We start from the raw sequence: 26,920 nt of genomic DNA on the forward strand, positions 1-26,920 counted from the left end.
TTGTTTTTTATAATTTGTTGTTAAGTTCACGAGTTTTTAAGAGGTATTCTGACAAAAAGGCTTTCAAAGGGATAGAGGAGGTACAAGAAATATATATATATATATGTGTGTGTGTATAAAACATATATACATGTATGTGTGCATATATCTATCTATGTATGTGTATGTGTATATTTATATACACACACATGCAAACACATATACCCATACCCCAAGTTAGATGCCACAGAGAGTAGCCATGGAAGAGGAAGAAAGGGGGAATCAAAAGGGAGTATAATATCATGAGGAAATAGTCATAATCAAAACAAATTTCCTGAGCCTAAAGAGGGGCCTTCAAGAAAACAAAAGAAAGAAAGAAAGAAAAAAATGAACTGAAAACTAAGTGGGTGCCAATCAGTTGGGGAATGATTATACTATTGTGGTATATAACTACAATGGAATATAACTGTGACATAAGAAAAAGATCTCAAAGACCACACACCACATCAAAGGTGAAACACTCCTCAAGGAGATAACATTCCATTGGGAGAGACTACACAATCTCTACAAACAAAGGTGGGAGAGACACAATATTGTGCATGGAAACAAAACCAGTTTTACATAATCAGCTCAACAATCAAAATTTACTTGGTTCTGAGAAAGCTCAAGGTTTAGCAAAATTCTAATCTGAGATAAACAGAACATGCACCAGTTACTGTTGCCTCAGGTTTATTCAGCATTACATCATGAAGTAACCACAATAAGAATCTAAAATAAAAATGAATTCATGGTTGGAACTAATCCAAAGTCACCCAACTTGTTATGGTTGCCATTGTTTTTTTTTTTTAATTTCTTTAACCTTAAGGAGAAAATGTCACTTTGAAGGACAGGTAAGAGAAAAGATGCATAACTAGAACACATAATATAAAGCAGTTTCCATAGCAGCTTACAGAATCAAAAGACGTTAGCAGTCAATGGGGTCTTCGATAGCGTCCAATCCACCTCTTTCCTTTTCATAAGGATTGTAAACAAATCTTTTGACAAGGATTTGTAGTCGCTAAGGAAGCATTTGAATCCCTGCTCTGATACCTAATAACAATATGGCCAAAGGCCAGTCACTTGACTCTCAGTTTCTTAATCTGTAAAATGGAGATTTTAATAGGTAAAAAGTCATAGGAAGGGTGAACGGAGTCACCAAGAAATAAATTAACCCTCTTCCCAGCAGCAATAGCAATATTTATTTGACAGTGGTTTCAAAGCTGGAAAGCAAGAGCAGGAAAGGAGGAAAGGTTACTCAGAGCAGGAGTCAAGAACAGAGACCAGGTAAAAAGAAAATAAAGGCCAGCTGCACCTGTGCATTTACTTCCCAGAGTTGTTGTGAGCCTCAGAGGAGAGAGTACATGTAAAGCACCATGTAAATGTCTGCTATTACTAGCTAAGGAACCTGTAATCCAAAGAATTTAGAGCTAGTTAATAGCTTTAAAGCTGGAAGTTACTCAAGAATCACTTAGTCTAACCCCCTCATGTACCCGATGAGGAAGCTGAGATTGGAGGACTTACCCCAAGTCCCACAAATAGTACCTGACAGAGTCCAGGTTCAAACCCAGGTCTGCTGGGTATCTCCCACAATACCCTCTATTCCCAGCTGTCTCGAGCCACACCACACTTGACTGTACCCTTTCTTGATTGCTATAACCTTCCCTGCTTTGCAGCTCTGAGACCATAATCCAGTACATCCTGCCTTTGCTGCCGGGAAGAATGTGTTAGAGTATTTCCTGGTGCTTCCACTCACAATTCCAGTGACTTTTCAAACCAAAGCATCACTTCCTGGAAACTACTCCCCTATAAGTGTAGTCTCCCCTTATTAGAATGGAAGCTTCTTAAAAACAGAGACTGGTTCATTTCTGCATTTGTGTCCTTAGATCTTAGCACCCAGTATGTCATAAGCATTTAATGAATTCTTTTTCAGTTATGTCCCTTCCCCTCATCAGTAATCTTGGAGATACAATGAACAAAGGTTGCCATTGCCCCAGACAGCCTGGAAATCAACCAACCAATAAGCACTTCTTAAGGACCTGCGAGGTGCCAAGGCTGTGTGCTAGGCCCTAGAGATATGGATACCAAAGTCTCTGCCCTTGTGGATCTTGTGTTTCTCCTCAAGAGATACACTTATTTGCAGATATGTAAATAGATATGTATACAAAATAAATACATAGTGCTGGGGGGGGGGGGAGGGGATGGACACTCTAGTTGCCATTCAGTTGTGTCAAGCTTTGTGAACCTTTGGGGTTTTCTTGGCAAAAAGATACTGGAGGGTGTGGCTAGGTGGCGCAGTGGATAAAGCACCGGCCCTGGATTCAGGAGTACCTGAGTTCAAATCCGGCCTCAGACACTTACTAGCTGTGTGACCCTGGGCAAGTCACTTAACCCTCATTGCCCTGCAAAAAAACCCAAAAACCAAAAAACAAACAAACAAAAAGATACTGGAGTGCTTTGCCTTGTCCTTCTCCAGCACATTTTACAGATGAGGAAACTGAGGCAAGCAGGGTTAAGTGACTTGTCCAGGGTCACACCACTAGTAAATATCTGAGGCTGGATTTGAATCCATGAAGATCAGTCTTCCTTACTCCAGGCCAGGCACTCTATGCATTGTGCTTCTTAAAAGAGATAGAGGGGCAGCTAGGTGGCGCAGTGGATACAGCACCGGCCCTGGAGTCAGGAGTACCTGAGTTCAAATCCGGCCTCAGACACTTGACACTTACTAGCTGTGTGACCCTGGGAAAGTCACTTAACCCCAATTGCCTCACCAAAAAAAAAAAGAAAAAGAAAAAGAAAAAAAAAAGAGCTAGAACTTGAGGAAGTTGGGATATTGAGAGAGGTGGAGGGAAGGATGGAGAGCATTCCAAGGATGGGGGACAGTCTGAGCCAAAGCACAGAAATGGAAGATGGAATGTTGCCTCTGGAGAATAGCAAATGAGCCAGACTGGCAAGAGAGCAGACTTAGAGTGTGTGAGGGCGGTGATGTCTGGTAAGACTGGAAAGACAGGCCCAATTGTCAAGGGCTTTGTAACGCCCAAAAAAGAGTGTGTGTGTGTGTGTGTGTGTGTGTGTGTGTGTGTGTGTGTGTGTGTGTGTGTGTGTGTGTGTGTGTGTGTGAGCCTTATGGCAATGGAGCGCCATTGAAGTTTTTTGAGAATAACTTAGGCAGACCTGCTGTATAGGAATATTAATTTCACAGTTGTATGAAGAATGATGTAGATAAGGGAGAGACTAGACATAGGGATACCACTTAGAAGGAGACTGCAGTAATTCAGGCAAAGGTTAGAAGAAAGTAATAGATTTGTGGGATGAGGAAGTCAAAAGGAAAAGACTTGGCTATTTATTGTATTCGTTATGGGTTGGGGTGGGGAGCAGTCATAAAGAATGAATAACTAAGGATGACTTGGAGTGACCTGGTTGAAGAGAAGAATGTTGGTATCCATGAGAAAAGGAAGGAAGTTGGGAGGAGGTAGTGGGTACTGGGTAAAACATGAGTTCTGTTTTAGACACACTGAGTTTGAGATGTCTCTGAGGTATTCAGGTTGAGAAAACCAACAGGCAGCAGGAGATTAAGGGATAGATAGATCTGAGAAGTTATCAAGTTGCTGGATAATCTAATGTTGCCAAAGTAGGTTCGGATGAGCATAACTACTATGATTCATAATGCTTTGTGTTCAGTGGACATGGGGTGGGGAGGTATATAGACTTAGAAAATATCATCCTGACTGGAGAACTTGGAAAACAGTGATGGATGTAGATCTGGGTCAGAGATGACCGAATGCATCTCTGATTCACTGGGTTCAGGAAAGAGGCACTCTGTCTTGACCAGCTTTTGTAACAGAATCTCTGCCAAGTACAAGATATAATATGGTTAATAGGGATCCTAGAAGTAATCACTTTTGTCTTGAGTAATTTCAGTTGTGTCTGAATCTTTGTGACCCCATTTGGTGTTTTCTTGGCAAAGATACCAGAGTGGTTTATCATTTCTTTCTCTGGCTCATTTTACAGTTGAGGAAGCTAAGACAAACAGAGCTAAGTGACTTGCCCAGGAAGTCTTTCTGATTCCAAGCCCAAAACTCTAACCATTGCACCAACTAGCTGTCCAGACGTAATCACTCTTTGGTTCATTCAGTATGAGTCTAACAGAGTGGCCTAATGTGAATGAACTAGGGATTTATTAAGGATTTTAAACAAAACCAAAACCAGTAGCGAGCACAATAACTGTGTCCCAAAAGTCTTAGTGCAGTTTTAAGCTACTTAAACTAATACCTTTTAATCAGTCCAAGAGATACCTTTGTTTGTTTTGCAAAAATAAAATGCTGCTTAGAAAATAGAGTCCCTCAATTTTTTTGAGTGTTCTCAAGTCTATTTTCTGTTGATTTATGGAATGTTCCATATAAAGCTGTGTATAGTTGTTACATTTGGGGCTAAAAGCATTTTTAAAAAATTTTAACTTAGCCAAATATATTTGAGCATGTCACTAATAGGATCCTTGTTACTAAAATTTTGATTGCCTAAAACTTAAATAAAAATAAATAGACTTACCAATCTTTAAACTATTTAAAGCTTAAAATGGCACTAAGATTTTTGGGATACCCTGTATTTGCTGACTTTGAAGATTTGTTTTTTTCTCATTGCTTTGAGCTACATGACTACTCTCAAGCCATGATCACATCCCCACAAACCATACCTGCCTCCACTGGCTAGGGAGTAAAAGGCAGCTCAGTTAATCACAGCATTTTAAGAGTTGGAAGGGCATTCAGTGACTATCTAGTTGATTCCATAATTAAAAAGAAACCCTAGGGGGCAGCTAGGTGGCGCAGTGGATAAAGCACCGGCCCTGGAGTCAGGAGTACCTGAGTTCAAATCCGGCCTCAGACACTTGACACTTACTAGCTGTGTGACCCTGGGCAAGTCACTTAAGCCCCATTGCCCCGTAAAAAAAAAAAAGAAAAAGAAAAGAAACCCTACTACAAAATGCCCAACACATAATCACCCAACCATTGCCAGAAGACCTTTAGTGAAGGGGAACAGAAGGCAGTTCGGGACAGTTCTAATTATTAGGAAGCTTTTTTTTTTTTTTGGCAGGGCAATGGGGGTTAAGTGACTTGCCCAGGGTCACACAGCTAGTGTCAAGTGTCTGAGGCTGGATTTGAACTCAGATCCTCCTGAATCCAGGACTGGTGCTTTATCCACTGCGCCACCTAGCCGCCCCCAGGAAGCTTTTTTCTGGCATCAAGCTTACATTAGTCTATTTGCAACTTTTACCCATTGCTTGTAGTTTTGCCTTTGGGACCAAACAATAAGCTTAAATCCCCTTTCCATATGAAAGCCCTTCAAACACTTGAACATGGCTACCATGTCCCATTTGGCTCTTGTCTTCTAAATGATATTGGTTCCTTCAAACAATTCTCTTATGACATTGACTCAAGGCCCTTCCTTATCTTGGTTAATCTCCTTTGGAAACTCTCTAGTTTAACAATGTCCTTATGAAACTGTGGTTTCTAAAATAAAGAAAGAAAGAAAGAAAGAAAGAAAGAAACTGTGGTTTCTGTGGCCCCAGAACTGAACATGTGTGGCCAGGACAGAATAAAGAAGGGCTTCCTTCTTCACTTCCTTATTCTGAGAAGCTAGCTATGCTTCTCTTAATGCAGCCCAATACTCCTTTTTTAGATACTAAATCAAACTGCTGACTCAAATTGAGCTTTCCGTCCACGACAGCTGTTATCTAAATACACCTCCCCAGGTACTTTATGAGATTGACTTTTTGAACCCGAGAGCAAGAGGTTACAGTAATTGTAATGACAATTATTCCATTTTATTATGGATTAATGCTCTCCCACATTTGTGCCTCCTGACTTCCAAGGTTTCCTTCAAGGCCCAATTAAAATCCCATCTTCTACTGGAAGCCTTTTCCAATCCCTCTTAACTCTTGGGGCCTTCCCTCCTTTAATTATCTCCTATTGATCATGTCAATAGCTTGTTTGTACATAGCTGTTTGCTTGTCTCCCCCATTAGATTGTGAGTTTCTTGAGGGTAGGAATTACTGCCACTTTTTGTATCCCTAGCAAGCTTAGTTCAATGCTGGGCATACAGAAAGTTGATTCTATGTTCTAGCTGCCAAGGTCCTTTCGGATTTGACCTCCATTATCCAGGTTTATTACCTTATCTTCCTAACAAGTGCTATACAAAAAAATGAAAAGAATGCCAATACCTTTATCTAAGTCATTGATATGAATGTTCAACCATACAGATCAAAGCACAGACCACTGTGCAACTCTACTAGAGACCTAATGCCAAGCTGAAATTGAGCTATTAAAGACTAAACTTTGGGTCCAACCATTCTACCTGTTCTGAATCTAACTGTATTATTATCTGAACAATGTAGTGTTAAACTCAAACAGAAATAGAGGCCATTAAATTGTACATAAAGATTCCACATATTAACTAAGAAAACTCCATATTAATATTATCTATATTCTACAATACTTTTATTTATTTTGTTGAATACTTTCCATTTAGATTTTGGTAGCACTTGAGTCTTGATAGATGCAATTCAACTGCTGCCCATCCCAACATGAGACATTTTACCAAGGGTGTGCTAAAATCTAGGTAAACTATAGATTTACTAGGCAAACAGCATTACCTGGATCTACTAGTTTAATAATCCTGTTAGAAAAAGAAATAAGTTTAGTTAGGCATGATCTGTTCATAATGAAGCAAAGATGGCTCTTGGTAATCACTGCTTTCCTTTCCAGATGTCTGCTAACTAGCCCTTGAGTAACACATTCTAGAATTTTTCTTGGAACTAAAGTCAAGTTCTCCAATATATAATTTGCAGACTCTATTCTCTACGTTTAAAAAAATAGGCCCTTTGCCCTTTTTCAGTCCTGTAGTCCCTCTCTTGTTGTCCATCATATTTAAAATACCACGAACAGCAGTTCAAAATTTATAGCTTCCCATAGGTATACTAATGCACTATTGGTGGGGCAGCAAAATAATCTGACCATTCTGGAAAACAATTTGGAACTCTACCCAAAGGGCTATAAATCTGTGCATACCCTTTGGCTAAGGAAAACCACTACTATACCCCAAAGAGATCAAAGGACAAGAACCCATATGTTTAAAAAAAATTATAACAGCTTTTTTTTCATAGTGGCAAAGAGTCAGAAAATGAGGGGTTACCCATCAAATGGAGAATGGCTAAACAAGCTGTGGCCTATGATTCTGATGTAATACTATTGTGCTATAAGAAATGATGAAGGGGATGGTTTTGGAAAACCTAGGAAGAGTTATATTAACTGATGCAAAATGAAGAAAATCTACTATGAAAGACTCAGCAACTCTGACTGATACAATGATCCACAACAATTCCAAAGGACTCATGATAAAAAATGTTATCCATCTCCAGAGTAATAAGTGATGAACTCTGAATGCAGAACAAAGCATATTTTTCTTTCTCTTTATTTTTCTTGTGCTTTTTTTCCTCTTCAGCATGACCACTGTGATGGAAATGTTTTGCATGATTATCTATCTATCTATCTACATATATACATTTTATCATAATTCTTGCCTCAATGGTTGGGGGGAGGGAATGAAGAGATAGAGAGAATTTAGAAAGAAAATAACAAAATTTACAGATTACCTGAATTGATCAAAAGCAACAAAATGCTTCTCTTAGTTTTCCCTTTCCAACCTTAAGTACTGACTTCCTGTTAGCAGGGTGTTGCATTAGATGGAGGGCTGCTCCTGGAGTCACGAAGCAAGCAGAATGAGTTTATGGAAGTGAACTAATATCATCTAGCTGTGGAAAGTACAGGAATCTGGCCTGTATATTGTATATATATGTAAAAGGTATATAATTATCACATGAGAACATGTAAATTTCTTTGCAAACTTCACAGAAAAAGATAAATGCTGATTATTGTTATTGTTACTATTATGTGTGAGTGCCCATGTATATAAAATCATTTTAAATTCCACAACTAATTTGTCAGTCTTGATAAGTAGCTAATAGGAGATGGCTAAAAAAAACCTGTAGTACATAGATTACATTATTCTTTAAGAAATGATGGCTATAGGGGGCAGCTAGGTGGTGCAGTGGATAAGGCACCAGCCCTGGATTCAGGAGGACCTGACTTCAAATCCGGCCTCAGACACTTGACACTTACTAGCTGTGTGACCCTGGGAAGGCACTCATTCATTGCCCCCCCCCCACAAAAAAAAAATGATGGACATGACAAATACAGAGAGGCAGGAAAAGACTGACATACGCTTCACAAAGTGAAGTAAGAACCAAGAAAACAATATACCTAGTTACTACCACAGTGTAAAGGGAAAGAACAAAAGAACAAATGCTTAGACATTTAAATTTCTAGGGTTCAGTAGTAAGTTTCAGTTTTCTAATGTTTTGTTTTTTGTGTTGAGTAAAAGAAGAAAATCTGAAAATCTGCCTAAAAATTACTAATTCTGTCCTCCAAAGTCTTACTATTTGGGTTTCTTACTGTTGCTAGGCAAAGGGCATAATTATGTGAAAACAATCCTGCAAAATTTTTATTCTACTATGAAATATTTTCCTATTTAATTTCATTTTGCTTTACTAGGAAAGACAACTCTCTTGTTCAAATTACATCAAATTATTAAAAGTCAAAATAATAAAAAAGAATATTAAAAAATTAAACAAACAGATTTGGCCGCAAAGATGAGATATTAGAAGACATCTACTTACTTCTCCCTACTTTTTTTCCGAGGTAGGAGGGAGAAAGAGTTCAAGGATGTGGAACATGGCATATGATGTCAAATTTTTTCAACAGATTGATCAGTTTTGCTGAATTATTTTCTTTTTTTTCTTCTTTCTTTTTTAAGTTTTTATTAATTTGAGGTCTGTCTGCAAGGTTAAGGGAACAGGGGAAATTTAAATAATGTAATAATAGAAGAAGTGAATTGTCCATGACTTCATCAATTCAAAAAACACTTGCTAAATATCAATTATGAAGTTCTATCCTAAATACACAAGAACCTTTTTCTGAAGTGGTTGGGGTAGTCCAGCCCTGTGGTTTTATTGGTGTACATAAATACAAAGACAAAAATGAAATAGCTGCTTCAAGGAGCTTATAGTCTACATAATCTTGTTTTCACTTTACAAACATTGTCACTTGAGGTGGCAAATGGAAAAAACAAAACCAAAATCTTTCCAAACAGAAACATTGGTTTCCTGATTGCCTGTTCCCATGCTAAAGAACTGCCACTCTTTAATACATTTCTAAAAAACCTTAAAAATGTAATTTGAACAAAAGATAGCTTTCCTTCTCAATAAAGCCAAAACAAATCAAGTAGGAAAGTATTTTGCAGAAGAATAAAATTTTTGCAAGGTAGCTTTCACAAAATTATGCCCCTTGCCAGTAACACTTGGTAAGACTTTGGGGATGAGAATTACTAATTTTGAGATTTACTTTTTTCACTCAGTAAAGAAAAAGAACAAAATATAAGAAAACTGCAGCTTACTACTACTGAATCCAAGAAGATTAGAAGTCATTTTGACTTTTACCCTGAATCATTACATATTTTTCATTAAATATAACAGGGCTTACCATGCTACTTGGATCACAGTAGGCATTCCATATATGTATATTGATTGGTTGATTGCTAATTTTATCATCATTTAGTATCACATTGGTGTCTGAACAGAACAGTATAATCAATACAATGTTCATATTTTTAACAGCAAACTGGTTACCATAGTTTCCTTGTTCTTTAGTATATAATATGAAATGCTTTTTCTTGGTGATTTCTCATGTCAATGCATGATACTTATCTCATCATTCTGTATTCTAAGACATATTCCATATTCCTCTCATTCCATATTTTAAGGCTGTGCTAAACAAAAGAACAACCCAGCTTTGTTCAATACCTAGATTAGCTATTTTTAAGCTGTTATTAAACCCGATTTTCTTATCAAAATTCCTCCTATGTAAAGGAAAATTTCAAGACACTCAGGGTCCTCTCCCAGTAAAGCCACTTCAGTGCAACATACACTTAGAGGAAATTTTCCACTTGAACCCTACAACAGCATTAAAATGAAAGTGACCACTTCTTCCCAACTCAAAGCTATTCCTGACAACCCTCCAGAGAAATACTTTCAGGTTAAACTCATCTTTGAAAAAAGTCAGGGACTTCATCTTGGCAAAAAAAATTTAAATGTTAAAATTTTTTAAATTGGTCTTTATTGTTATCTGCATTATGAAAAACAGAACTTAGAATGGGGAAATAAAATGAGGCATCTTGCCTTCAGCCAATCTAATTTAACCAAGAGAATATTAGGTTTATCCTCTAATGGATATTAAAGATTTGGTATGATTTTATTAAAGCAATTATTTTTCAAGTTATCTTGAAATTAACAGATATTAAAGACATAGAACAAAGATGTAGCACTGGAAAGAATCTTAAAGGCAACCTTCATTTTGCATACGAGGAAACTGAGGTCCAAGGAAGTAATGTCCAAAGTCACACAAGTAGCAAGTGGAAGAATCAGGTTTCAAACCCAGCCATCTCTGACTCCAAAACAAAACATTCATTTAACTGTAACACAGGGTCTTTCTCACTTTCGGCAAAACTCAGCTTTTTCTAAAAATTAGGAGATTTAATTGAAACAAGCTGAAGATTTTTTCCTTTTAGATATTTAGCTGTCACCTTTTTTTTTTGATTATTCAAATATGACAGCATTTACTTTTCATGAACATGTTTTACCTTTTTCCCAAGAGAAGTTCAAGAAAGCAACATCCTTTTTCAGAATGAGCATTTTCCTAATGGGAAGTTAAATTTTTGTTGATATTCAAATATTCTGCACTATTAACCATGACTTTACAAAGTAAAATTTAAGTGAAAGAAATAAAAATAATGCAATTAATGTTTGACACTACTATCCAGTAGTACGTGACATAGTGGATAGAAGTCAGACTGCCCCCATACTCAAAAAGACCCAATTTCAAGTCTCAACAGCAACACCTATTGACTATGGAGATGAGTTCCTTAATCAGAGAACTTCAGGCAATTCTGTGATTGTCAGTTACCCCGTATATTAAAATGTGTTTTCAGGTATTATCAATTCTACCCCAACAACACCCTTTGCATTAATCCCTTTCTCTCTACCACCTAAGTTCAGGTCCTCATTACCTATCACACTCCTAATTGTTATGGCCATAGCTGCAGTAATAAATGGCTTTCCTATCCCATCTTTCTCCACTCCAAACAATCTTCCATGTGGCTACCAAAGTCACCCTATGATAAACTTCAGAGTTTCTATAATGCATATACTAGTATCAAATATAAACTTCTCTAGCATTAAAAACTCTTCACCACTTGTCTCCAACCTATCTTTTCAACCCTATTTTTACATAATTCTCTTGATCTCAGGCTCTGAGGGTGGAGTTAAACTTTTCTATCTGACCCAACTCAACCGTACCAAGTGAATTCCACTTAACCAGTGTTGGGTAGAGACAGATCCTTTTGTCTAAATAGGGGAAGGTTGGGGGTAGTCTGAATATAGAGACAGTTTCTCAGTCGAAGGATGATATGACGTCACTCTCGGCCCCTCATTTTAATACTGTTCACTCCCTATTTTGTAAACCAATCAGAATTGGTTGCCACTCCATTTCCAAAAGAACATATAAGCTCTAAGCTTGTTTGGGTCTAAAAGAGATAGCGAAATGACCATCTTTTTATTAATAACGTGCTGGCCTTCTTAACAAAATGATTAAATTACCCAGAAACTACGTCTTTTGAAATTATTTTAATCACCATACTCACCCCTGTTGCTCAGTTTAAAAACTACTTCCTATCTGAGGCCCTTCCTAATTAACTACTCCAGCTTCTAATCTCTAAGCAAAATTGCCTCCTATTTATAGTGTCTACATTTTTTGTACACTTCTCTATTTACAATTTATCTCCTACCGATGCAAGTTTCTTGAGGGCAGGGCATTTATGTTTTTGTATTCTTAGCGCATAGAAAATACTTCATAAATGCTTGCTGATTGACTGAATAAGATGAGGTGCCAATCTGCATTGGGGGGATGGCCAGCTCCCTATACAGATGCAATCACAAGTCCGGACCCTACGCACACACAGAAGCCACATTATATATGTTACATCCAAATCCAATAGCAAAAAGATTATAAAGAAGAAATTCCATTTCTCTATTTTTTTTACACGGGAGAAAGTCACTCGAAAAGCGACATGACAGAATTATTTCTAACACAATGTGTTTTTCAAAGTTCTCAGCTTTGGAAGTAGATCAAATTTTCTATCTGTGCTTCCCACAAAAATTTTACTTAACACTTCATTTATAAAATTAGTCCTAATTTGTTTTCTAAGAGGCAAGAAAAGTTCTTAAAGTATGTGGACTCACCAGAACTGGCTGCGATTCGGAGATGGATGGATTACATCAGGCCAGAAATGCTTCATGTCGGGTAAAAGATCCTGTCCAATTAGAGAGAGAAAAGTACATTTTAGTGACACGAAAATCAAGAAGGGAAATTTGGCAAATGGGTACCTTAATATAATACCTAAGCTACTTCCATTAAGGGATATTAAAGGTATTGTGGTTATTCCTCCTACCTAGTATCTAGGAAGAGTTCTCTGGATGCTAAATTTAAGTAGTAACCAAAAGCTGGATTTCAAAATGTTACTTCCCAACTTAGTTCTGTTAAAGATGTCAATACTAGCATCACGTAGAGAGAAAGCAACCCCCTAACTTAAAAGCATTCACTATTTCAGCATGAGATTAGCTAAGGCAAGCCAACACTCTTCAGGGCTCATCAGCACATTTTCAGTTTGTCTGTCAGTCTTACACCTAAAAACAGCAGCTGTCCAGATCTTGTTTGCTTACTCCTTCCTAGAAAGGACCTCTATGCTGGGACAGGTGAATTCTTCTCATATCTTCCCCATCCCGGGCTGCATGCAGTATACCCTCCCCCAACATGGTCCACACTTCCCACTGAGTCTGAAAAAGGAGATAAACAGAAGGACCTTATTTCTTTTTCATCTCCTGTCTCCCCCAAGTACCTAACACCTAGGGCTGTTCAAGTTACCTTGACTCTTCAAAAAGTTTCCAGAATGCAGATAGCAACACTGGTGGAGATCATGACTTTTGTCTTGCATTCTTGCTACCCCAACAAAAGTCCCGTCCCCCATACAATTAAAATTTTTGTATGGGATTAATTAATAATTTACTTCTGATACTTCTCATTTATCATCAAAAGCAAGGACATTCCTCCCATGAATGTTAATTATCTTTAAGTGGCAAATGGAATTAATTTTGATAAGATAGTTTATGTGGCTTCCCCCCACTGAAGGAGCTTCGGAAATAAGTACTTAAGAACTACTGCATTAGGGCCAACACCTCCAAGAAGCATACTCCTGGGGCAGCTAGATGGCACAGTGGATAAAGCACTGGCCCTGGATTCAGGAGGACCTGAGTTCAAATCCGGCCTCAGACACCTGACACTTACTATCTATGTGACCCTGGGCAAGTCACTTAACCCTCACTGCCCTGCCAAAAAACCCCAACAAACAAATAAGAAGTATACTCCTTGAGTATCAATTTCAAGAATGAATGATGGGTATGGGTGTATTGAGAAGAAGATAGAAAAGAAATAAAAGCTACTCCTCTTGACCTGAAGAGACAAACGAGCTAGTGACAAAAATAAAATACATTTACAAAAAGCAACCAATAAATATGTACAGACATATATTGGTTAAATTTAATGCATGTTAAATGAACACATTTAAATGATAAAGCTCAACAAAAGAGTTGTCTTGGTAGCATTCTAATGCCCACAGATAAAAGCCAGAAGGGCATTAGACCAATACCCTTATTTTACAGATGAGGAAACTGAGGTCCAGAATGGTTAAGTGACTTCTATAGGTCACATAGCTATCAGTAAGGGACACTTTCTAAAAAAGAAAATGAAGGATGTGAACTAGCAGAGAGAAGTAAAGACATTTCAGAGAACAAGGGAAAGGCATGTCTCAAGACATAGCAATAGTGATTACGGTTTGATTTTCTCCCCTACATATTTATTTTAGAATTAATCGAAAAAAGTATTCCACAAAATCTTTAGGGTTCAATCCTACTGAGTCTATTCATGATTCTAAAACTGAGTCAGAAGATTTAATTCCAAGAACACTGCTAGTAAGACAGACCAGACTGTTCTAGTCAGATCACAATTTAGCACTGACTTTCATTAGATAAATTAAAAAGCAGTACCTTGATCTCATCTAAATTAAAGTGCCATGATCTGTTACACTCGCCAGCTTTATCAGGCCTGGAAAAGAAAAAAGAAAAGATAATAAAAGACAGAAATTAATCTTGAGATCGTTTTCCTATGGACCTATGGCTAATACTTACAATTGACTCTTGTTCTTTGATTAGGTCGCCTCATGTAGAGGGTGCCTTTTCCATTAAGGCTTCCAAAGAATAGTCAAAAAGCATCATTTTGGAATTATTAATGCCACACTCACAGCCACAATCTAACACTGAACACTCAAATTCAATTTGGCAAAACGAACCACTAACACAATCATAATTGGAGTTTCTTTTTAAAACTGTAAAAGTTTTATTAAAACCTAGAGTCTTTTCCTGCAAGTAGATTAATGAAAAAAGGTTATTTTAGAGAAATGAGCCAGCTAATCACACTGTGCCCTCCCTTATTCATTGTCTTGTTATACAAATTCTTTGCCTCCAGTATTCAACCCCTTCAAATCTTCCAGCTCTGTGACAGTTCCTGTTGATGCCAAGTCCCATTCTTTCTCTAACTTATTTACTTAGTTTACTGCTTACATTTTTTTCAGGGGCTGCGACATTTCAAAAACTCCTGAATAACCTGGAAAAGGTCAGCTTGATCAAAAAACTGTTTTTATGACAAGGAAAAAGATTCTAATTTCCTTTGCTACCAACGAGGTTTGACACTGGAGTATTCTCACAAAACAGAGCTGATGCATGTAAAATGCTTTGCCAACCTTCAGGTGCTACATAAATGCAGGATGCTGCAGTTATACTTACTCTTCATCTGATTTATGCTTTTATTGGTGTAGAGGTCTCCTGGTAAATCATTTCTTACATAAAACCAGTGCTCATCAGCACTGGATCTGCAATTACCTTAATGTTCTGAATTGTCTAGAGCCCAGAAAAGTTAAATAACTTGCCCAGGGTCATCCAGTTAGTATGTGTCATAGAGGCATATTTGAACCTGGGTGGTCCTGAATCTAAAACCAATTTTCTGTTCACTAGGCCACATGGCCTCCTTAACTATTATTAGCATTATTACTAATATTTCTTTGTGACCCTTTGGGGGAAGCTAGGTGTCACAGTGGATACAGTGCAGCAGCTGGCATCAGGAAGACTCATCTTCATGAGCTTGAATCTGGCCTCAGACACTAAATTGCTGTGTGGCCCTGGGCAAGTCATTTCACCATTTGCTACTGTTTCCTCATCTGTAAAATGATTTGCTGAAGGAAATAGCAAGCCACTCCAGTATCTTTGCCAAGAAAACCCCAAATGAGGTCATGAAGCATCAGACAAGACTAAAAACAATTGAACAACACAAAAATGGGACCCTTTGCATTCACCAGCCTAGGCACTACTTCTGCCTAAGGAGTAGGTAAAATTCTAATAAGATGTATGTTTTATTGCAACTTTACAATTAAAGCTATAATTATTAGTAGAGTCATAATTATAGAGTACTCCATTTGGAAAATTAGAAGTTATGCTTTGCATACCTTTTGATCCAGAAATGCCACTATTAAGTCTGTATCCGAAAGGGATTGAGGGAGAAGAAAGGGAAAAGGACTGATCTGTATAACAATATTTACAGCAGCCCTTTTTGTGATGGCAAAGAATTGAAAATTGAAGGGATGCCCATCAGTTAGGGAATGGCTGAACAAGTTGTGGTATATAACTCTAATGGAATACTATGGAACAATATTGATTAAAGAAATGCAAATTAAAACAACTCTAATGTACCACCTCATACCTATCATATTGACTAATATGACAGAAAAGGAAAATAATAAATGTTGGAGAAGATGTGGGAAAATTGGGACCCTAATGCACTGCTGGTGGAGTTGTGAACTGATCCAAACATTCTGAAACTATGCCCAAAGGGCAATCAAACTTTGTATATCCTTTGATCCAGCAAAACACTATTAGTTCTGTATCCCAAAGAGATCATAAAAAAGGGAAAAGTACCTACATGTGAAAAAATATTTATAGCAGCTCCTTTCTGTGGTGACAAAGAATTGGAGCTTGAGAGGATGACCATCAATTGGGGAATGGCTAAAGAAGTTGTGGTATATGAGTGTTGTGGAATATTAATGTGCTGTAGGAAAAAACGAACAGAATTTTTACATGAACTGATGCTGAATGAACTGAACAGAACCAGGAGAACATTGTACATAGGAACAGTTAACACTGTGAGATGATCAACTATGATTGACTTAGTTCTTCTCGGCAATATGATAATCCAAAACAATTGCAAAAGTCTCATTATGGAAAATGTTCACTACATCCAGAGAAAGAACTGATGGGGTCTGAATCCAGATCAAAAGCATACTATTTTCACTTTTTTCATGTTTTTTTTTCCTTTTGTTCTGTTTCTTCTTTCACAACATGACTAATGTAGAAATGGCATGGCTAGGTGGTGCGTTGTTTGATAAAGCACTGGCCCTGGAGTCAGAAGGATCTGAGTTCAAACCTCACCTCAGACACTTACTAGCTGTGTGACCCTGGGCAAGTCACTTAACCCCAATAGACTTAAACTTTCAGGCCATCTCCAGTTATCCTGATATATATCTTGCCACTGGACACAGATGGTTCCGGAAGAGAGAGTGAGGTTGGTGACTTTGCACAGCCCTTCCTCACTTAAATCCAATTCATTGCAAGTCATGACATCTGTCACTGCATCTGTCATGGTCCTCTTCAAAAACAAAGGACAAACAACAATTTGGAAATATGTTTTACATTACTGCATATATATAACCTATATCAGTCGAGGGGAGGGAAAGGAGGGAGAAAAATGGAACTCAAAATCAAAAAATAAATGTTGATAGTTTTCTTTATGTTTAATTAAAAATTTTTTTCCAAAAAAGAAATGATAAGCAGGAGGATCTCAGAAAAACTTGGAAAGACCTATATGAACTGATAGAGTGAGTGAGCAAAATCAGAACAACATTATACACAGTAACAACAATATTGTACAATGATCAACTGTGAATGATTTAGCTACTCTCAGCAATATGATGGTCCAAGACAATTGCAAAGAACCCATGAAAAATGCTATCCACCTCCAGAAAAAAACAAAACTAAACTAAACTAAAACTAACGGAGTCTGAATACAGATGGAAGCATTCTATTTTCACTCTTTTTTTGTGTTTTTTTTTCCCCTTTGGGTCTATGTCTTCTTTTACAACATGACTAATATGGAAATATATTTTGCATAATTGCACATGTATAACCTATATCAGATTGCTTACTGTTTCAGTGGGGGAAAAGAAGGGAGGAAGGGAAAAAAACTTGTAACTCGAAAATATTTTTAAATAAATGTTAAAAATTGCTTTTACTTATAATTGAGAAGAAAAATAAAATATTATTTTTAAAAGAAATCTTTTAAAAATCCTTAAAAAAATAAAATACAAAGGAAAAACTTTTTTAATTTTCAAAATTAAAAAAAATTATAAATTATGGAAACTGGCCTCCCAATTTAATAGATGGGGAAATTGAAGCAAAAAATTGTTTAAAGTCTCAAATCCAGCTGGGAGCAGAATTCAGATTTTTTGAGTCTCACAAGTTTTCCGCATAATGCACTGCCTTATTAATTAGATTAGAGCTTCTTAATCTGGGGGTGGGGGGATGGGGTGTGGACCCCCAAGTAGTCCATGGATTGATTCAGGGTTCTATGAATTTGGGCAGGGGAAAAACAAAAATATCTTTATTTTCACTAACCTTTGATTTCCTTTATTAATCTATGTATATTATTTTCTGCATTTAAAAATATTACCCTGAGAAGGGATTTTTAGCTTCCTCAGTCTGCCATGATACAAAATAGTATCCATGACATAAAAAAAAAATCCAGCTCCAGATTACATCATCTTATCTCTAGAGTTCCTTCTAAATATATGATTGAGCTGTATAGACTGCAGTGTTTGAAGGTGGAAGTAATAAACATGAACTTGGCACTTTAAGGAAAGGAGATAAATCCTACTATCATATAATAGGGACAGAACTCACATCTGTAATAGGACAATGGTAGATTTTGGGGGTTTTTTTTGGGTGGTTAGTTTTTTTGTTGTTTTTTGTTGCTGTTGTTGTTTTTTGTGGAGCTATGAGGGTCAAGTGACTTGCCCAGGGTCACACAGCTAATAAGTGTCAAGTTTCTGAGGCCAGATTTGAACTCCTGAATCCAGGGCCAGTGCTTTATACACTGCACCAAGATGCACCCCCAAGACTATGGTAGATTTTACTCAAAAGAAATATTATATAGGGGCTGCTAGGTGACACAGGGGATAAAGCACCAGCCCTGGATTCAGGAGGACCTGAGTTCAAATCTGGTCTCAGACACTTGACACTTACTAGCTGTGTGACCCTGAGCAAGTCACTTAACCCTCATTGCCCCGCAAAAAAAAAAAGAAATATTATATAAAAAGGGTTATAGAAGAACACATAAAAGTCAAGAAGATACAGCCCTGTAAGAATCCATTGATCCTATTGTATGATATGATTATGGATTTGAGTCAGATTAAACTCTGACCATGGGGTCTGGAAGGTACCCAGACCTGCCCCAGTATAGTTTGTTAGAAGTTTATTGCTTGTCAAATTCTCACTGTCTCCTTTAAGTTTAATTGCCAATTATTTCTTTGACTTCCCAACATAGCCGAAGATAAATTTTAACCCTGTCATCCTTATCTTTAGAGACAGGGGCCTGGAGAGGGGAGTCAGTGGGAACTGTGAGATGTGAAACATCTGACTCTCACTCCCCTGTTTCCTTTTCCTTTGGTTTGACCTTGTTCCCCCTCCCCTTTTCCCCCTTGCTCCTGGAACACGTATGCATGTCTCCATACATTGATCACGAGCTGAACACGCACCTTGGATGAGACAGGATTGGATGTTAGATTGTGAGCTCATCCACCCTAGGTGTACGTGGGGACAGTCCTTTTCAGGATTACTATAAAAATCTAGAGGATTGGGCATATCTTTGCAAGACTTCAATGTGTAATTGGGTTTTGCCCGTCCTCATGAGGATGTAATAAATCTGTCTCTGCTTGACTTGGTGGTCTCCTCGAGTTATTTGGGTAAACTGAGGCAGTTTGCTCCATACACTATGAAAGGAAACAAGGGGAAGAACATGTAGGGAAGGATAAAAGGGTAGAGAAACAAGTGAAACACCTGTAGGAGTATACTAGAAATCACCCTGCCAGTTGGAGGAAATGAGTGATGTCCCTGATGCAGATTATAAAAGCTAGAGTCAAAATACAGTAGAGATTGAAGTTAATGGTAGAATTCTCATTTCACCAAAAAGAGAGTATCTGAAACATCCTTGACCTGGCATGCTTACATTTTCACTTCTCAGAAGGCAAAGGAAATCAAAAAGGGATCTGCTCCTCCAGAAATAATTGTGAATGAAATGAACTGGTTGATAAAGGAGAAGTGAAACAGTAAATTGAGAAAAAAAACTGAGTGTTATCATCTTCATGTTTATGATTAACAGAAGGAGGTGAGGTTGTTCAGATATGTACCCCAGAATAAAGAAAACCAACTTTCAACAAATCCATAAAAGAAAATAGCCATAAACTTATGGCCTAAGTAGTCAAAGGGAGGTGATTTGGTAGAAAATGCACTGAATAGGGGCAGCTAGATGGCACAGTGGATAAAGCACTGGCCCTGGATTCAGGAGGACCTGAGTTCAAATCCGGCCTCAGACACTTGACACTTACTAGCTGTGTGACCCTGGGCAAGTCACTTAACCCCCATTGCCCCACAAAAACAAAAAAACAAAAAAAAAACACACAAAACAACAACAACAACAACAAAAAAGAAAATGCAATGAACTTCAGCTCAGAAGATTTGCTTTCAAGTGCCACTTCCTCAACTTACCAGGCTTTAGCTCTAGTAACTTCTGTTTCCTCTTTTTATACTAACATTGTTTACTTCAAAGGGTTCCTATAAAGATCATGTGAGATCATGGGTGCAAAGCACTTTGCAACTACAAGGTACTCCATAATGTAGGCTACCATTATTACCGAGAGGAAACATGGTTCAAGAGGGATGAAAATCTCAAGAATGAAATTCCACTCACAAAATTATAAATGGTACCAATGAGCAGGAAAAGGTAGGCATATCTAAAAAGAATCCACCCCTAAAGTTGGGGAATGACTGAACAAATTGTGGTATAGGGTTCTGATAGAATACTATTGTGCTTTAAGAAATGATGAGTGTGGGATGCTTTCAGCAAAACCTGGAAAGACTTACATGAACGGAAGCAAAGTGAAGTGAGAAGAACCAAGAGAACATATAACAGCAACATTGTGCAATGATCAACTGTGAATGACTGGCAATACAAAGATCCAAAACACCTCTGAGGCACCTATAATGAAAAATACTATCCACCTCCAGAGAAAGAACTGAAGGAGTCCGAATGTCAATCAAAGGAAACTGGTTTTTTACTTTATTTTTCTTGGGGGCTTTTGTCTGTGTTTTCTTTCAAATGACTAATTTGCTTGCCTTCTCAGTGTTGGAAGAGGAGAGGAACTGTGGGAGAGAATTAGAACTTAAAAGTGTAAAAAAAAAAAAAAGAGGTCAAAGGAGCAGTTTGGTAGAACGCTGGTCTTGGAGTCAGGAGGACCTGAGTTCAAATCGGATCACAGACACTTACTAGCTGTGTGACCCTGGACAAGTTGCTTAACCCTGACTGCCCCTTTTCCACACCTCCCCCCCCCCAAAAAAAGGTCAAAAATTGTTCTTACATGAAATTTGGATAAATAAAATATTAAAACTTTAAAAAAATAAAAAGAATCCAAGAAACTCAGATTAAAGCACACACACACACACACTTACTCACATACACACAAAAAATGGGAGCACAAACGTGTAAGAAATAAAAAGAGTGGCACATAACTTTAAGAATGGTGTCAAATGGATAGAGCACCAGCCCTGGAGTCAGGAGGACCTGAGTTTAAGTCCAGCCTCAGACACTTAACACTTACTAGCTGTGTGACCCTGGGCAAGTCACTTAACCCCAATTGCACCACTAAAAAAAAAAAAAAAAAGAATGGTGTCAAACGGGTTAAAGCTTAGAAGATATTAAACCTTACCAAAAATGCTAAAGATTAATATACTCAAAGGATATTATCAAAAAGAAAAAACATATAACAGCAGCATTAGTTATTACTGAAAAACTGCCAAATGTCCAACAATTGGGGAATGGCTGAATAACTACAGGTAAAGCAATGAGAAGAATGTTATAATTCAATTAAGATTGGCTAGTATGAAGCCTAAAGAGAAATCTAGAAATATCTGCAAAGTTCATATGAAATGATTCAAAATAAAAAAAGCAAAACCAGACAGAGTTCACCCTGACTGGTTGGTTATTATCCTTTGTTCTCAAAAAGAACTAAAAATGACATCACTATGTTGGGGTCAAGGTACTGTGTGTCCAGCTGTGGCTGATTAGATCAATACAAACTCAGAGTCTCTACCACAGGTCAGGCCCAAATTGTCCATATGAACAACTACACGAGAGGGAAAATGTATGCATAAACATAGAGAAATGATTGTACAAATGAAATTAAAGGTGGTTAAAAAGGAATAACTGGTTAAGAATATGTCATCTACTGAATGTAAATGGTTTGAGATATGAGTTGTTTGTTTGTTTGTTTTTCGGTTTTGATAGTAAAGATACCATAGCATGGTGGAAAGAGTGGTGGATTTCTAATCTGGGGAGTTGGGTTCAAATCCTGATTCTATGATTTACTTCTGCCATGACCTTGGGCAAATTACTTAACCATCTCTCTGGGCCCCAGTTCTTCCTTCATCTGCAAAATGACAGGGTTGGAGTAGAGGATCTCCAAGGGTCCTTCCAACTCTAAATCTAAGATCATTAAGAAATGTGTGAGCCTCTTCTTTAGCAGTAAGAAGAACAAGGAAGGGATAGACCCTTTAACTTGGAGACTCATGATGCAATAATAAGTTATGGAAGGAAAGCGTAAGTACTCAAACTATTTTGCTACCATATTCTCTTAAAAGAAAACGAATCCAGACTAAAACAAGCAGAACAAAAAAAAATGGCTTAGGCAGAACTGAAATCTAAGGTAGGTAGGTAATAAATAGTAGCTCTTTCCAATTGGTTCAAGCCTACTGACATGAATGAGTTTTATTCCCTGAAAGATGATTGCAGATATGAGGGCTAACTTGTGGTAGCACAATGCAAAAGGCAGCAATGGGATCTGGAGCCAGAAGCTATGTCTTTAAAAACTGTCATTTAACCTGTGTGACTTCGGGCAAATAAATGAACCTCTCTGAGACTCAAGTTTCCTCAACTGTAAGATGAATGGGTTGGATAGATGACCTTTAAGATTCCTTCCGGGTCCAAATCTGTAACTGTCATCTCTGAGGATTCACGGGGAACATAAGGGACAGAAGTCAGGATGTCCATCCATTCATTTATTCACCGGTTCTTCCACAAAGGTTTATTAAGCACCTACATTGCGGAGAAGGGGCTCACTCGCATTGGTGAGGGAGATTACTCAGCTGGGCCTTCCCTATTTCAATGAGGTCTAGTCCCATGCCTATCCCTAATTAGAAGGATCTCTGGGGGCAGCTAGGTGGTGCAGTGGATAGAGCACTGGTCCTGGAGTCTGGAGTACCTGAGTTCAAATCCGGCCTCAGACACTTAGCACTTACTAGCTGTGTGACCCTGGGCAAGTCACTTAACCCCAATTGCCTCACTAAAAAACAAAACAAAACAAAACAAAAGAAGGATCTCTGTCAGGCACTGGAGATGCCTCTGCAAAGGTGCAACCACAGGCAAGGTCATGCAGAGAGAACAACAAGCTGGGGAACTTGGCTGGAATGTGGGTGCCTGAGGGAGGGTAATGTGCAGTAATCCCAGAAAGGTAGGATGGGGTGGGGGAGGGGGGGCAGTTGGTGGCACAGTGAATAAAGCACCGGCCCTGGATTCAGGAGGTCCTGAGTTAAAATCCAGCCTCAGACACTTGCCATTTACTAGCTGTGTGACCTTGGGCAAGTCACTTAACCCTCATTGCCCTGCCCCCCAAAAAAAATTTTTTTAAAAGGTAGGATGGGGCCAGATTGGTGAGGGCTTTAAAAGTCTAGTACATCAACTGGTCATTTGTCCTGGAGGTAAGAGGGAGCCTTGGTCAGAACTAGGCTTTAGGAAAATTACTTTGGGAACCATATGGAAAATGGATTGGAAAGGAAATTCAACTTCAGGATACTCGACTGTAATAGTTCAAGAAAGAGAGAGGAAGGGGGAAGGGAATAAAGACATATATAGCACCTACTATGTGTCAGGAATTATGCTAAGCACTTTACAGATATTAAAGATTATGTCATTTGATCCTCACAACAACCCTGTGAGCTAGATGTTGTTATTATCCCCATATTACAGTTGGGGAAATTGAGGAAAAGATTAACTGCCCAGGGTCACACGGCTAGTAAGTGTCTGAGGCTAGGGTTCAATTTGGGGGTTCAGGACTCTTTGGACTGTTCCACTTAGCTGTCTGTAGCTGAGAGAGGAAATGAGAGTCTGAGATAGAGTGGCTGTGTGGGTAGAAAGGGGATGGATAGAGAACTGAAAAGAACTGGGATACTTCTCAGAGATGACCATCTGAATTGAGGCAAATCACCTAGTTCCTCTATATCTCTTCCAGCAAAAACCAGAAATTTGTACCAGACTGGATAATGATCAAGAAAACCAGTGAGAAACTACAGCCAGTGATCTCTTCTACCCCAAAAGCAGTCAGTCAGAAGCCTGGGAGGGGTGGTGGGAAGGCAATAGGAAAAGGGACCATGACAAAGACATCAGCCTCCCAATGCAACCAGCGACTGGCCAGAGACACATGCAGCCTGCAAGGCTGTGCGTCAAGAAGTAACAAGAGTGGAGGACCCCCTTGAAAAAGACTAAAGGAGGTCAGGGTGGGTACTTTGGAAGCCTTGGGGAGTGACAGAGACCAGCAAAACACCTAACCAAGATAGCCCAAGGGTCTAGAGACGACAGGGTCCCTAACACTTTATACTGAGATGCCACAGAAGGTCCTAAATATACAATGCTCCAAACATCAAAGCTCCATGGGGAAGGGGGGCTGACTAACCCTCAGAGGTAGAGTTAAAAAGAGGAAGCCAGGGAACAGAGTACAAGACAATGAAGAGCCAATGGCCCCTTCTACTCAAAAGCTTAGCTGGGGCAAGGGTGAAGCGCATTCATAATACAAAGTCCCAGTTCAGGAATTTAAGATGGGGAAATGAATAAATAAAATAATAAAAAAAAATACCAGGGGGCAGCTAGATGGCACAGTGGATAAAGCATTGGCCCTGGATTCAAGAGGAACTGAATTCAAATCTGGCCACTTGACACTTACTAGCTGTGTGATCCTGGGCAAGTCACTTAACCCTCATTGCCTCGCCCCCCCCCCCAAAAAAAAAAAACATTAAAAAAAAATACCAATCAGTATGGAAAAATTAGCTTGCCCAGGGTCCCACAGCTAGTAAGCATCTGAGGCCAGATTTGAACTCACAAACAGGAATATTCTTGACTTTAGGTCCAGCCCACATTCCGCTGGGCTACCTAGCTGCCCAGAGAGATTTTAGGCTACATTGATGAAGTAGAGTGTCAAGATAGAGGAAAATGAGAATTCAATTGTGCATTTCTCTGGTCAGACCACAGCTGTAATTCTGTTATCAGTTCTGAAAACCACATCTTAGGAGAAAAATTGCACGCTAGAACATGTCCAGAGGAGGCAAGGAACTAAAATATTTGCCATACAATGATCATTTGAAGTAAACAGAGATTCTTAACCTAGAGAAAAGATAACTTTGAGGGTCTATAATTTTTGACTTCAATTTTTTAAAGGGCTGTCTTATAAAAAAAAGTGAATTTGTTCTGCTCCATCACAGAGGTCAGAGGGTTCAGTTAAATATTTTCAAGAATGAAAAAAAGCAGGGGGCAGCTAGGTGGTACAGTGGATAAAACACCAGCCTTGGAATCAGGAGGACCTGAGTTCAAGTCCGTCCTCAGACACTTGACACTTACTAGCTGTGTAACCCTAGGCAAGTCACTTAACCCTCATTGCACCAAAAGAAAAAGAAAAAAAAACAGTGGATTTAATTTACACAGAGGTAGTCTTCTGTTCAATATATACAACTTCCTAACAAAGTATCCAAAAATGCAATGTTCTGCCTTAGAAAATATGCCCTGACAATATCACTTGGTAGGGATATTATAGAAGGGTTTCATGCTTCACATAAGGGGTTGTACTTGGTCACCCCTGGGATAAATTATAGTTCTGAGATTCGGAGCCTAAATGATTTGTCAGGGATGCATAACTGATTTACTCATGGGTCATAGGGAAGGACCAGATGTCCAACCTCATACTTGAAATGTCTGTATTTCTTTTATCATATCTAACCTACACCAAATGCAACAGAATCAGAGATGGGATAGAAAGAACAAGGTCAAGGAACTTGTAAATCAAATATATTCACCCTAACCAAAAATAACAAGCATTAAATATTGGGAATGGAGTTTCAATTTGGTCATACTAAGCTTATTTGTAAATCCAAATGTTAATTGATTAAAATTCTTACCACAGTCCATGAATTGTCCAGTAATCAGGGGGATCTCTGCAGTCATTTTCAATTTCCTGGGTGGGGGGGACGAAAATTAAAACGACTTCATTATTTCTTGAAATCATTCAGCAGTCTTGCTTTTCCTCCAACATTAGACAAAAGTCAAGTAAAGTACACACACATATTATATATATATATATATATATAAAATCTATTATATGTAATATACCCATATAAGATGTGTATAAATAATGTGTGCAACCCTATCATGTTTACACATACAGATATTTCAAATAGTTAATCTCACATGCACACATTAAACATTTAATCTCCATTGTAATTAATTCAATATAGCAACATTCTCAGAGGGTAGGGAAATAGCATTTCAACATATTGAGGCTGAAAAATACAACTACAAATTAGAATTGTAGCAATTTAGATAATAGTCTGTTTATACTTCCTGTCAGTACAATAGTGAATTCAAGACAGTGAGGGAACTGCTTATACTTCTTATAGGTAATTACACTGCCATACAATGAAAAAAAATGCATGGGAAAAAAGAAGATTGAATCTAAATCTGTTATCAGGCAGACCCAAATGATATAATCAACAAGTGCCACGTCAGACTAATCAAGAATGGTATACTATTGGTATTAATAATAAAGGTGGGCAGCTAGGTGGTGCAGTGGATAAAGCACCGGCCCTGGATTCAGGAGGACCTGAGTTCAAATTCAGCTTTAGACACTTACTAGCTGTGTGACCCTGGGCAAGTCACTTAACCCTCATTGCCTCCTGTAATAATAATAATAATAATAATAATAATAATAGCCAAATAATTACTGCCATGTGCTCTAGAGGACTTTGTAGTTAGGTATTCCTTAGATCATAGGATTCACTCAACAGAGCAAAATGCCACTTTAATTGAAAGGCATCTGAATGAAGTATAGCATGCCCATGTTACAAGCATAGGAGAGTCCTTCAAAGGTAATTCTGCTCAGTCAGCCTCTGATTATTAAAATCGAGCAGAGAATAAAACAGGAAAGCAGATGC

The 26,920-nt window shown here is 38.2% G+C and overlaps 1 protein-coding gene across 2 annotated transcripts in view; it reads right to left on the reverse strand.

Annotated features, from left to right (window-relative positions):
* Nucleotides 1–26,920, reverse strand: part of RNASET2 (ribonuclease T2) — a 57,792-nt gene that overhangs the window by 19,047 nt on the left and 11,825 nt on the right. For both annotated transcript variants that reach the window (XM_043963631.1, XM_043963630.1), the window contains exons 4-6: nt 25,889–25,944; nt 14,282–14,339; nt 12,422–12,492 (exon numbers count right to left, since the gene is read on the reverse strand). In XM_043963631.1, the coding sequence (XP_043819566.1) occupies nt 12,422–12,492; nt 14,282–14,339; nt 25,889–25,944 (185 nt within the window). The remainder of the gene's footprint in view (nt 1–12,421; nt 12,493–14,281; nt 14,340–25,888; nt 25,945–26,920) is intronic.

The sequence above is a fragment of the Dromiciops gliroides genome, chromosome 4, assembly GCF_019393635.1.
Source record: "Dromiciops gliroides isolate mDroGli1 chromosome 4, mDroGli1.pri, whole genome shotgun sequence".
Lineage (NCBI taxonomy): Eukaryota > Metazoa > Chordata > Mammalia > Microbiotheria > Microbiotheriidae > Dromiciops > Dromiciops gliroides.